Consider the following 13,685-nt stretch of genomic DNA (forward strand, 5'->3'; position numbering starts at 1 on the left):
TGTTTTGGTTGACTATGCATATTTGTAACAAGAAATTTTTCTTTTCTTTTTTTCCCAATGGGGTAAGAAAGAGAGAAAATAGGCTTCCTTTAATTTTTTTTAAAAAATAGAGAAGTGGGAAGTGCAATAGATGTGAAATATGTTCACTTTCAGATGAGGGCGCTGTCTTAATAGTTTTATTCAAGTGTTTTGCTGTATTATAAGAGGCGTCATACAAAGTGGGAGTCATCTGTAAAGATTTATAATGTAAAATCACAACACATCAGTTAAACTTTAAAAAAAAAGAATCTTAGTTTCTGTCCAACTATCAATCTTGATAAGCTAGGTGGTGAAGCGACTAGAGCACTAGGCCTAGAGTCAAGAAGACAATTCATCTTCCTGAGTTCAAATCTGGCTTCAAATATTTACTAGCTAGATAACCCTGGACAAGTCACTGTACCTCTGTCTATCTCAGTTTCCTCATCTGTAAAAATGTGGATAATAATAGCACCTACCTCCCAGGGTTGTTGTGAGGATCAAATACAACAATGCTTGTAAAGGGCTTAGCATAGTGCCCGGCACATAGTAGATGCTATATAAATGTTAGCTGTTATTATTATTATAGCTATAGATACCTGTAGGTGAGCAGAAAAGGTCAAAATTCTATAGCAGGAGAACAGAGGAACATATTAAGGGTGTTAGTGGAATGAATAGAGCCTGTGTCCTAGAGGAATAAAATCCTGTGTTATTAATTAATGCCTTTATTAAAATAAAAAAAGAAAAAGATCCCCTAAGGCAAGGGTTTTTAATGTTATTTTTATCACAGACCTCACTGGCAGTCTGGTAAAGCCTTAGGCCCCTTCTCAGAATAGTGATTTGTTGCCTAGATTCACAATTCAAAAAATGCTAGATTCCAATGAAAGATTAGTAAAAATAAAGATATAATTTTTTTGCAGGCCCTCTAAAATCTATCCGCAGACTCCTGGACTCCCTTTAAGACCCTGCTCTAAGGGATTAAGTGAGGGTATAAACTACCCTTCCATTGATCCCTTCCCTCCAAAAGCTGCCTTTGTTCTCGAAAAAGATGATGATCTGTGCCCCATTTCACAGATGAGGAAACTGAGGCCTCCAGTGTTAAAGCAATCGATTTGGCCAAAGTCCTCCAGTGAAGAAATGTTCCTTCTCTCAGAGGACGACACTGGCCAAGCCACTGATCACAGTCAGAGCCAGAGAGGCCGTTCCCTAGCCTAGCTTGAATACAGAGCACTCTGGAGCAATAGTAACACAATGTCCTGGGTTCTGCAGGGACAAGTAAGCCCAGATCTGGAAGCCTTGGTAAGGATCTTCTGGGCTCCCAAGGACATCGGTTACCTGCCCTTTGCTGATGGCTGTGTTGGCTGCCTTAATGTCGACTGGCAGAGGAGAGATGGAAAGTGGTAAAAGCCTGGCTTAGTTCCCAACTGGCACAACACAGCTTCCAAAGCCGGCTCCTTAAACATCCTGGGTTGGAGTTGCCCAATGATCCTTTCACAGAGGATTCCAAGGCAGCCTCAGCATTGGCTGCCATTCGTACCTCTTCCCCTGCTCTCTGGGATTGCAGGGACGACGAGAGGGAGAGCCAGAGAATCAGTGATGCAGCAGAAAGAACCCTGCCTTTGGGAGCCAGAGGGCCTCAGTTTGCATTCTGCTCGGCTCCTTCCTGCCTCCCTGTGACCTTGGGCAGACCCCTTAACTTCTCAGAGGCTCAGTTTCCTCCTCTGTAAAATGAGGGAAAGCTCCTTTCAGCTCTAAATCCTATGCTAATAGCCAATAGTAATGATAGAGGAGCAATCTAGGCCCTGGCACAGTGCCTGGCCCACAGGTGCTTAATAAATGTTTGTGGATTGATTGGCCCAGAAGCCCTGACTCTCAGCCACCAACCTGGGTTGCTAAGGGAGGAGAAGCAGATCCGATATGACTCTGGAGGGTGAGAGAAGCCACAGTGGCCGCTAGATAGGAATCTGCTCTGAGAATGCAAACAGCTTGGAGCACAAGGTCATGGCTAGTCAGCAGCAGCAGCAGATGGACAGGGGCCTGACCTTAGGTGCCTCCGTTAAAAGCTACCCAGGGTTAAAGGCCCACTCAGCAGGCAACAATGGCCTGCTCCTAAATGACCTACCCCATAGAAACCCTTAAACAAGGCACAGCCTTGCTAGCTCTCCAGGGAGAGATGGGCAGTGTGGATGGCTATGCTTCTGAATCCGTCCTCCCTGGAGGCACGGGATAAGCAGGGGAGCCACAGATGGTGGCTGGTTGCCAGAGGCATCCGGCTGGAGATTGGTTTCAAGCAAGTGCCATCCATTGTGTTAGCAATGACACTTAAAACACAGGTGGTTAAGGCCTGGACAAATAGCTGTTGCTTTAAGAGCCCACTGGCCTCAAGGGAAATAGAAAGAGGGACATTTGTCAGAGGCTGACACTGAGACTGAGAGACTGCCCAAGGATTCCCCTGTGTCTGGGATAGGAACAGGTTGCTCTCCGCCACCCTCCCACCCATCTTAGCTCCCTGCTGGAATTACCAGGCCTGCACAGAGAGACCTAGGCTATGGCAGAGGTGGTGGGGGGGGTGCCTAGCCCACAAAGGGAGCCATCTTCAGCAAATGCACTCACTGCAAGATCTTGTTATTCTCTCTGCTTACAATTCAAATTGGGATGTGCCTTGGAAGGTTCCCTAAGCTTTGAGTGTGCTCCAGAATGCTTAAACACTGGCTGTTACTAGAACAAATCACATCCCCATTATGCTGCATTAGTCACATAAGCTGCTTATTCCTTTGGTCCTCTGACTTTTATTTACCTCCTGGTGAGAAATGGAAGCCAAGGAAGTACAGAAGAAAGAAAGAAAAAGAAAGAAAAAAAGAAAGAAAAGGAAGGAAGGAAGGAAGGAAGGAAGGAAGGAAGGAAGGAAGGAAGGAAGGAAGGAAGGAAGGAAGGAAGGAGGAAAGAAAAGAAGGAAGGAAAAAAGGGGCTAGAGAGAGACAGAAGCAGACAGAAGCAGAGAAGAGAGAGAGAGAGAAACAGAGAGAACCACCCTCCTGCCATAGATAGGAGACTTCCGCAGCCCCCCAAAAGGAAAATGTTACAACAGCAAGGCATGCCCTCCCTCTTGGCAAGACTCTTTCTGCCCCATGAACATACCAACAGCACCCTCTGCTGCCTATTGTTAGAATTACTGCACCTTGCCTCTCCAATGTTGAGGAAATCCTGCCCTGGAAAACTTTCCATCTTTCCCACCATGCTGTGACTAAAATCAATAAACATTTATTAAATGCCTACTAGGTACAGGTACTGTGCTAAGGGCAGGGGATACAAAAGGGGGCAAAAGACAATCCCTGCCCTCAAGAAGCTTACAATCTAGTGAGGGAGACAACATTCAGACAAATAATATACAAAGTGAGCTACATTCAGGATAAATGGGAAATAATTAAAAGTGGGAAGGCACTGGAATTAAGAAGGGTTAGGGAAGACTTCCTGTAGAAGGTGGGGTTTTAGTTGGGTTTTAAAGGAAGCTAGGGAGATCAGTAGGCAGAGATGAAGAGGGAGAGTATTCCAGGCATGGGAGATCAGTATCTTGTTCATGGAACAACTAGAAGACCATTGTCACTGTATTTTTTTTTTTTTGGCAATTGGGATTAAGTAACTTGCCCACTTACTAGCTGTGAGTGGTCTAGTAAGTGTCAAGTGTTTGGTCTGAAGTTGGATTTGAACTCAGGTCTTCCTGACTTCAGGGCCAGTGCTCTATCCACTGCGCCACCTAGCTGCCCCCTTGTCACTGTATTGAAGAGGGATTAAGGTATAAGAAGACTGGAAAGGCGAGAGGGGACTTGGTTATGAAGAGCTTTGAACACCAGAGAATTTTGTATTTGATGCTGAAGGCAACAGGAAATCATTGAGGCTTATTAAATGGGGGGGGTGCAGGGGGGAATGATTGGACCTAAGCTTTAGGAAAATATCTTTGGAAGCTGATTGCAAGATAGATTGGAGTGGGGAGAGACTTGAGGCAGGCAGACACAGCAGCAGGCTATTGCAATAGCCCAGGTGTGAGGTGGTGAGGGCCTGCATTAGAGTAGTGACAGCATCAAAGGAGAGGAGGGCATGTGCTAGAGAAATGGCGCAAAGGCGGGACAGGCAGGCCTTGGCAGTGGCGTAGATATAGGCAGTGAGCGATAGGAAGGAAAGCAGTGATATAGGTTTGCGATACTCAGCTAGTACCCAACCTTCAGTGACTCCCTGTCACCTTCAGGATAAAACACAAACTCCTTAGCTTTGGCATTCAAGGCCCATCTGGCTCCAACCCAATTATCCAGACTGATCAGATTTCTCCATTTCAGACAGTCTGTTCCAAATAAATGGATGACTGCCTTCTCCTCGCTCTCTGCATACCATCTTCGTGGTCTGAAATGGGCTCCCTCCCTGTTGAAATCCTTCTCTTCCTTCAAACCCCATCCAGGAATCCCCTCTTACATCCAACCTTCCCCAGCTGGAAGGGATCCATTTTTTCCTCCTCAGATCCCTCATCCTTTTCCGTTCAACTTCAGTGCACAATCACATCTGAACTTGTACTTGGATGTATTTTATCCTCCCATTCCCACTGCTTCCCTCCAACTGGATCTTTGAAGACTAGGGTTCCATCTGTGGAGCCCAGTACAAAGTAAGCATTTCTGTTTCGGGTCCAGACCTCTGGTTTCATTGGTATGAGGCAGAAGTGTCAACCTTGCTGCCTGCCACTGCAAGTCCAACTCCCAAGTATAACCCAAACCAGATTAAAATGTTTAACAAAATAAAGACACAGTACAACACAGATAATGTCAATATATGGTTTTCTAAGTTAATATGTAGCCCTCAAGGATATAAATGCATCTTGATCTAGCTGAGTTTGACCGCAATGGTGTAGGGAACTCCTTCTGGCAATGCAGATCAGTAAGTGTTCTGCAGTCTCTAGTCTTAAAGAGTTACCCAAGGTCACTGAAAGGTAAGTGACTGGCCCACAGTCATACAGCCAGTACGCATCAGATTGGGTTGTCCTGATTCTAAGGCTTTCTGTCCACTATGCCATTCTGCCCTTTCTTAATATATACATATTTTATTGAATTAAATTGTTAAAATAGGCAATTATTCTATATCTCTGGAGAAGAATTTTACAGTTTTCTTTGGTGGAAGCAGGAAGGATTCTGTCCAGTTCTAACTGAGCATTTTATTAATTATTATTCATAATAATAATAACACTTTACATTTTTACGGTGAAAAAGATTAAACAAGTTTACTTGGAGAATCAAGAATTCAAGTTCCACAGATAAATTCAAATACTAGGTTCTCAGTATTCCTTTCTAAAGCACTAATGTAGATTTCATGCCCTTGACTGACATTATGATGAAGACCATAGGCTCTCCTAGTGACTGCCTCCTTTCCTCCCCATCCCCCACTTCCACTGACTGCTGCTGCCACACCCACACCTTTCCCTTATCCACCAACACCAAAAGTAGGCAGCACACTGATGGTGAGCCCAGACCAGACACCAGCTTCAAAGCGCGCATGACAGTGGGCCAAGCCCCTGACTGGCACCTCCAAGCAGTGAAGTCTCAAGACACCTTGGCCAATAGCAAGCAATGTGACCTTGAGCAACCGAGCCCACTTCTTGAGAAAGCCTGAGCTTTCTTATCTAGATACAAGCATGCAGATGTATCTTGTTCAGTACAAGGTTATTGCAATAAGCCCAGGCAAAGTTAACAAAGGCCCACTACTGGGCATATTCATCAAAGAGGTCAAAGAAAGAAACCAACATCCAATATATATCAATGTATTTTTAAAGCAGCAGTATTTGTGGTAACAAAGAACTGGGAGATGAGGGAGGGCCCCATCAACTGGGGCCAACTGTTGTGGGCAAACTATTATGTATGAATGTAATGCAAGATTATTGTGATGAATTGTGAGGAATTCGGAGAAATATGAGAAGATTGATTTGAATGGATTCTGAGTGGAAAAAAGCAGAACCAAAAAACAAAATACAAAATTGCAACCATATAAATGAAAAGATCACTAGAAGAAAGTCAAGCTCTGAGTAATGGAAATCCAATGATAGTCTGGGAAACCAGATAATGAAGTGCACCTCCCTCTTCTTGGCAGAAAAAACGTGGACTTCTGGAGCAGAATGAGCCATATGTTGACAGATACAAGTCACAGCACCGGGTGGTTTTTTTTTTAACTATTTTTCTTTGTTACAAGAGAAGGTTCAATTGGAGGTGAGGGAAAGAGGAAGGGGAATTCCATAAATGACTATGATATAAAAATAGGTGAATAAAGCCATTTTTAAAAGACCACATGGGACTGAACAAGGGTGCTAACAGATCAAACGGAAACTAAGGAAGGGATGCTACCACATTTCAGAGGAAGAACCTATGTTATACCTACTGATTAGATATGATGATCCAGGGAAAGGAGTTGCAAAAATGCACGTTGATATTAGAGTTGCAAGTTTTTTCACAAATTGCAAAGTGTTATATAAATGTGAAATGCTGTTATTGTCCACAAGGAGCAAGTGTGCTGGAGCCAGCTTATACTGGCTCCCAAAGCTGATTGTTAAATGTTCAATGTGAGCATTTACACCTCACAAGTCGGCCAATGCTACAAATTAGGGCTTGATGTATTGTTTTGTTGATTATCTAAACTTAAGACAATGATGTAAAAAATGTCAATAATGAAGATTAAACAAAAGTGTGTCATGTGTACATTTTTTAAATCCAAGAGCCAGGTTGTTAAACATTTACCAACATGCCCTTTATTATGGTAGACTTTCTAATGGCACTCACAGACTCCTCTTTAAACTTTAAATCCTTCTATCTCCTTTCACTAGCTCTATTCTTACAGAATATCTCCTGTTTCTCCCTCTAATACCTTTTTATTCCTTATCTAAATCTGAAATATGCCACCTAGACCACAGTCTCATTATCTAACCTCAACGGGAATCATCTAACTATCAAGGGGAAGGAATCCATAGTATTACTGGAGAAGGCAATATTTGGGGTGGACTTTAAAGACTAGACAGGCAATTGACAGAAAAAGAAGAGGAGATGACCATCCAGGAATAAACAACTCAAGACAGTCACAGGCAAGCAGGCAAAGGGTGTGTCCTGGGGGCAAGAAGAGGTCCAGTTGGGCTGGGGTGTGGAGTATACAGTGAATGGTATCTGGGATTCTAAACAAGGACTGGTTTCAGTAAGGTTCTGGCTGCTCTTTCTTTTTGTGCTTATTCTCTCTACCCAAATGGTCATTAATAAGGAAATGTGTCTTCTCTCACGCCAGCTTCTAGAAGCCATTCAACAGAGAAGTTACAAATTGAGGAGTGGGGTGCCCCCTCCTCAGGAACAAGTCCCCTTGACCTCTTTTTTAAAAGCAACTTCAGTATGCCACCACGCTATCTGTCTCCATCTCTTTCTGCCCTCAATGCCTTCTCTCTCCTCCTCCTCCGTTTTCTCTCTTTCCCTCCCTTTCTTTCTCCTTTCCTCCCTCCTCTCCCTCCTTCATGTCTCTCTCCATCTCTTTCCTTCTTCTTTCTCTCTCTTTCTCTTTCTCTCTCCTTCTCTCTCTTTCTCCCCTCCTCCCTCCATCCCTCTGTCTCTCTCCATTCTGAACTCACTCTTCTTCCTCTCTCTCCTTCTCCCTCCTCTTTCTTCCTCCCACTCTTTGTCTCTATATCTCTCCATCTCTGTGTGTGTGTCTGTCTCTCTGTTTCTACCTCTCCCTTTCTCTCATACACACAGACACACACACACACACACACACACACATGACTTTGTCTTCCCTAAGCTTCTGTTGACTTGGCCTAAAGTTCACAAAGAGAACCAATGGGATTTGCCTCCTTCAAGAAGCCCATGAGAGCTAGCATGGAGCAGGGGTCTGCTGGCTTGGGGTAAGGGCAAAGGATGTGGGCAAAAGTATGAAGTGAGGAGGGTCAATTAACAACATCCAAGTGAACACCAGGAAAAGGGGAAAAAAAACAGGGAAAGGGGACATAGGTGAGAAGAGGGAAAAGAAAAATGGGAAGAAGAGGGAGCAGCAAAACTACAAAAAGCAGAAGAGGAAGAAGCAGGAAGTTTGTCTTCTAATCCAACTCCACAAACATTTCCAGAGCCTGGGCCCAGGAGGGATTCCAAAAAAGGCAGAAGATGAAGTCTTGGGTTGTAAGCAACACTCTGATCTGTCTGGGGAGGCAAGACTGCCTCACAGGAAACAGAGATGGACATGAGGCAGTCGGTATCTGATTAGGTGACCAAATGGACAGCAGGCATAGCCCTGCATCGTCCTCTGCCCTCTGGTTTTCATCTGGACAGATGCTGCTGTAGATGCAGCCCCAGGCAAAAAAACCACAGAAATCTTCAATAACCTCTCAAAACTCAAAGTGGCCTAAAAAAAATCTGAGACTCTAAGAAGGATCAAATCCCCAGCGTCTTCATTACTTGCAGAATTTGCTTTTCTAAATACATGGATTTAAAAAGAGAGGTTCTGGAAGAAAAGAAGTTCTAAAAAAGAAATTGTATCTCCACCTCCACTTAACCCCCACCACCACCTCCATTTCATGTCCAAGTCATTCTATCTTGGGCTGAGCTTGTTTTGATTAGAAGATGTTTCTGTACATTGCTAAACATCTGAATGAAACCTGAGAAATGCAATCAGTCATTCAGATGTCTACACTCTGCCCAGGGACATTCTCATGTCTGAATGTATTAGACTACTCCTTGTCTCCTTCAGGAAGCTTTCCCTGATTAAACATAGTCTACCATGCTTACACCTCACTTTCCTCATCTGTAAAAGGGGAATAATATCAGTAGTCCCCCAACTCAGAGGATTGTTGGGAAGGTCAAAGAGCACTTTGTAATCTTTAAAGTGATATACAGAGTGTCTCAAAAAGATCTTAGGTTGACCTAAAAGCCAAACCAACCAAGCTAAAAGATTTTCCAACTGACAATATCTTACTGACACAGCCAGGACCTTATTTGAGTCAACAAATATACACTAAACACCTACTGGGTACTAGGTCTTGATAGCTTAAAAATGAACTAAGACTGTATATGTGAGGGCCAATCCTTTTTCTATCCTGCCATCTTTAATGAGAAACAAATATTCTGGCCAAAGCCTGAGAGTAGACGAGCAGGGTAAGACAATTCCCCCAAAGCCGATTTGTCTGAAAAACAATTCCCGTGATGGCAATGGTGATGGTGACGCTGACGGTGATGGTGAATGGTAAGACTCAGTGACTGTGCCCTGGTTTTAGTTATTTTGCCATCACAACCACCAGGGGCTTCTCTCACAAATGCATCACAATTGGGCAAATTGCCCTAGAGCCACTGGGTGAGCAGTCCTCAGCACTGGGCAAAGAGAGACGTTGATTTTTTGTATTTTTTTAACTTACTTGAAGAAGTCTTCTTTGCAGTAGACACTCCCCGCTCTGGAGAAGCACCTGTCGGCCAGCTGCATCTGGCAGTCTGCACACTTAAGACAGGAGCCGTGCCAATGCCTGTCTAAGACTTTGAGGATGAACTTATCCAAGATGTGCTGATTGCAGCCGGCACACTGAGGGATCTCTGAGGAGGCAGGAGGTGGCAGAGAGAATGGAAGGAGAGGAGAGAGAGAAGAAAGAGCAGTGTCAGCCTTGTGCGTGGCACCATTTGCATTGATCACTCAGCAGGCAAACAGAAACACTTTGACTTTGGATTCCATTCTACTCTGCTCTTCTAGAGAGAAAAAATGGAAATGACCCATATTGGGTTACAGGGAAATCATTTACATGCTGTTTGTCTATTTCCATTCTGGTGCAGTGGAGCCATAACTATGACAGGGAAGTTGGGAAGGGTGCTGAGGGTGACTGACAGGGGTGGGGTAGGGGTTGGGGTAGGCACATGGTTTTTCTCTGTCAATCTTCCTCTGGTACACTATCTCTGAATCTCAGGGTCCTCCACTGGTTCTGCATGATGGGAAATAATCATATTAGGTCCCTTGTCCAGGTCCAGGCCACCCTGCCAAGGTTCTATTGGCATTGCACACCTTCCCCAGGGCTTTCCTCACCTCTCCCCTCCAACCCTTGACTTCTCCCCATGATTGGGAACCAAGGATCATGTGTTGTGTCATGTGGTCCCAGGCTGGACTCTCTGGGGTGTGAACTGTCTCTCTGCCTGCACGACTGTTCCTTGTAAGATAGACTGTCTTCATCCACCCACAATTTCAACTGAATTTGCCCTGTATTCCACAATTCCTAGTTAGTATTTAACAGTGGGTTCAGGAAGTCCCAAGACAACATATATGTGTGTGTGTGTGTGTGTGTGTGTGTGTGTCTCCCCACCTTACTTGCCTATGATTTCCATCATTAGCCAGAATTATCCCCTGCATGTCCTAAAATGACAGACGCCAGATTAAGGCCATGGCCTCAGAAGTCACATGAACAATGAAAACAAGGGATATTTCCTATGGGATAGAGATCTGGGAGAAGGTTATAGCATCTGTGGAGCTCTTGGGTAGAGACAGCAACAGTATGGTTCTCTCTGCCCCTACCCCTTATCCAAGGCCTGTCTTTCTACAAGCCTGTCTAGATGTCTTTCTGATTCAAAAATAACCAGCCACTGAGTTTGGCTGGAGTCATACAAAAAGAATCAGCTTTCAATGAGGAAAAAAGAAGAGAAATCGCTGCCACTTCCACTCTCTTATTTCTGTGCTCCCAAAGTCATCAGACCTGAAAGTCAACCTAACAAAGGCACAAGATTTGCCAGATGATAATATTCCCCTTACACAGCCAGGACCTCATTCAATTCACCAAGTGTGTATTAAGCACCTACTGGGTACTAGGTCTTGATAGAGCTAATTGTTTCTGTGGGCCTTTGACTTCCCTTCTATGAATTCATTTTAAAACCTTACTTATTTTGACTGCCTGTGTCACATAACTCTACAATACCAGTGAAAGCCATAAAGTTCACCTTAACCCTCATATGAAATACATCCACATTGCCTCCATTATAATAATCAACAGAACAGTCCTGCAGTATTAGTCCAATGTCTCATCCTGTCTCAATGATGGTTCTGGAGTCTCAGAGGACATTATGCTCCAGTGGAGCTCAAACTCTTTCAGGTTCTGTCACTCTGATAAGTCTTGATGATGGCCTGTCATCTGAGAACTGGCGTCAGTATGACGCCTTTTAAGCCAAGGGACTGAAGACCACTACTGCAGAGTGGTTCTTGTTCTGGTGGAGGTTTAACTCCATGGCCTAGAAGTTCCTTCTAGCTCTAGGATTCTGTGAAGCAGAGGCTGAATTAAGGTCATAGGGCCAAGCCAAGACTCACCATCTGCTATACCTTTACATTCTACTCAGAGCCATAACTGGTCATTTTTGTAGCTAGGTCAATCACTCCACAACCATCTAGTAATGCTTTACTATCTACCAGGCACTGTACTTTGGGCTGGGGACACAGAGATGAAACAAAGACAGCCCCTGCCTCCTTACATTCTAATGAGAGAGATCACATGTACACAATAACTATATACATGACACATGCAGATGGAATAGAAAAGAAGGCACTAGCCACTGGGGAGACCATGAGAGGCTCATGGCAGGACAAGGTCATGATGAGAAAATGCCCAATTGTGGAACCCTGTTTTGAGGGGAGGTGGAGAACAAGGTTTGAAGGGGAAAAGTTGAAGGGGTCCAATAGGGGCCAAAGGCAAAGTGAAGATGACACTTGACTTGAATCTTGAAGGCAGCCAGGGAAACCAGTAACAATTGGAGGATGCTCAGGGGGCAGCTAGATGGCATTGTGGATAGAGCATCGGCCCTGGATTCAGGAAGACCTGAGTTCAAATCTGGCCTCAGATACTTGACACTTACTAGCTGTGTGACCCTGGGGAAGTCACTTAATCCCATTGCCTCGCCAAAAAAAAAAAAAGAATTGGAGGATTATCTAGGCTTGAGGGACAGTCAATGCTAAGGTATAGGGACGGGAAATGAAGTATTAAGTGTGAGGAACAATAAGCAGGCTAAAATGCATCCTCAATTCAGATAAAATAGGAAGGTAGTGCCATAAGATACTGGGATACCTCAAGGACACTGTTGGAGAGGTCACAGTGTGAAACAGCAGGTCAAAATTTGGCTGGAGAGCAGTTCACACAGGTTGTGGCTACTGGGAGAGAAAACTCATGCTTTCTAGTTTAATTTCATTATTCTTGCTAACTAAGTTCTAAGCTCAGTTGTTTCTGAACTTCCAAATCACTACAGGTGCTATCAGCACTGTCTAAATGTTGATGTCCTGGTACAAAGCCCTGCTCACCTAGCCCTAGTTATAACTCTGAATATACTATGGACTAGAGTGATAAGCAAAGGCTTAATGAGAATATAGTACTTGCCCTAGTCTCTGGAAATATAAACTTTGGAATGTGGATAAAGGAAAGGAGAACTTCAATGAGCCCAGAGCCCTAAGATAGAGGATAAAGGAGATGAGTTCAATGTCCTTATATCTTAAAACTCAGAGGAAGAATCAGAGAAATGTGCTTCCTATAAGACTGGGACTCCCACAGATGGTCAGGAAGAACATTCTAGAAGATGGTCTAGAAAAAGATTCTAGAAGAACACACCTCTAAACCCTCTGACCTTCTGACTTAGTAATTTTGCCAAAGAAAATCTACCTCAGCTGGAACACTGAGTAACACTCAGCAATCCAGGATCCCGTTCAGACAGACTGAGATTAGTTAACTATGGAGATAAGATATAGAAAAAGGTGTTTGGTCAGCCAAATGAGGGGCAGCTAAGAAAGAAGAAGGCCTCTGTTGCCCATATATTTGCCTGGGAGGAACAAGGTTAGCTTTGAAGATACCTGTCATTTTGTAAATCCTCTCTTTGTTCTTTTAAATCCTTGTGTTGATTAAAACCCAAATATAGGCAGTGTGCTGATTTCAGGGATCAGCTAAGGAGTGGCCAGGAGCCCAGCTCAGCATGAGTGGTCAAAGCAAGATGCCAGTAACAGGAGCTAGTGAGTTGAGCTTTAGGGCCTACTAAAGGAAGAAGAGTGGGGGGGGCAGAGGTGTTTGGGGTGGGTAGAGCAGCAGAAATGGGCAGTGTGTACAAGAGGCTCATGGTAGGACAAGGTCATGACGAGAAAATGCCTATTGTGGAACCCTGTTTTGAGGGGAGGTGGAGAACAAGGTTTGAAGGGGAAAAGTTGAAGGGGTCCAATAGGGGCCAAAGGCAAAACCAGAATGACATGGCTGGTCTAAATGATCTCTGACCCCTTCCAGCTTTAACCTTCTATTATTGGATGACATCTTAGAGATTTTACTTTCTGGATCCGCCAGCAGTATCTGTTACTGAAATCTCAAGCAGAGCATGAAGTCCCTCCATGAGCAAAATTACACACACACACACACACACACACACAGAGCCTGTATATGTATATGTGTACATATATACATATACACATATGTATATATATATGCTCACATATATGTGTGAGCATATATATTCCTAAATGTGCATGTATTTTTTTCCTGTGAAGTCATTTTTTTAGTGTCTTATGCATTCACATGACCCTCATTTCCAAGCATCCCCTCCATTTCCCCTTGGCTTGCAAACTATCTATTATAACAAAGAATAAAAAAGAAAGAAATAAAGTAACTCAGCAAAACCGATCAACACATT

At 43.9% G+C, this 13,685-nt stretch overlaps 1 protein-coding gene across 1 annotated transcript in view; it reads right to left on the reverse strand.

The window, feature by feature from the left end:
- LHX4 (LIM homeobox 4) overlaps positions 1-9,690 on the reverse strand; it is a gene marked incomplete at its 5' end in the record, with an annotated part of 41,427 nt that extends 31,737 nt beyond the window's left edge. Inside the window, one exon of the mRNA XM_020984277.2 lies at positions 9,422-9,690. Within this exon, the coding sequence (XP_020839936.1) occupies positions 9,422-9,690 (269 nt within the window). The remainder of the gene's footprint in view (positions 1-9,421) is intronic.
- Positions 9,691-13,685: the final 3,995 nt, after the last annotated feature.

Source organism: Phascolarctos cinereus, unplaced genomic scaffold (genome assembly GCF_003287225.1).
Source record: "Phascolarctos cinereus isolate Bilbo 61053 unplaced genomic scaffold, phaCin_HiC Scaffold_5;HRSCAF=322, whole genome shotgun sequence".
NCBI classification, from domain to species: domain Eukaryota; kingdom Metazoa; phylum Chordata; class Mammalia; order Diprotodontia; family Phascolarctidae; genus Phascolarctos; species Phascolarctos cinereus.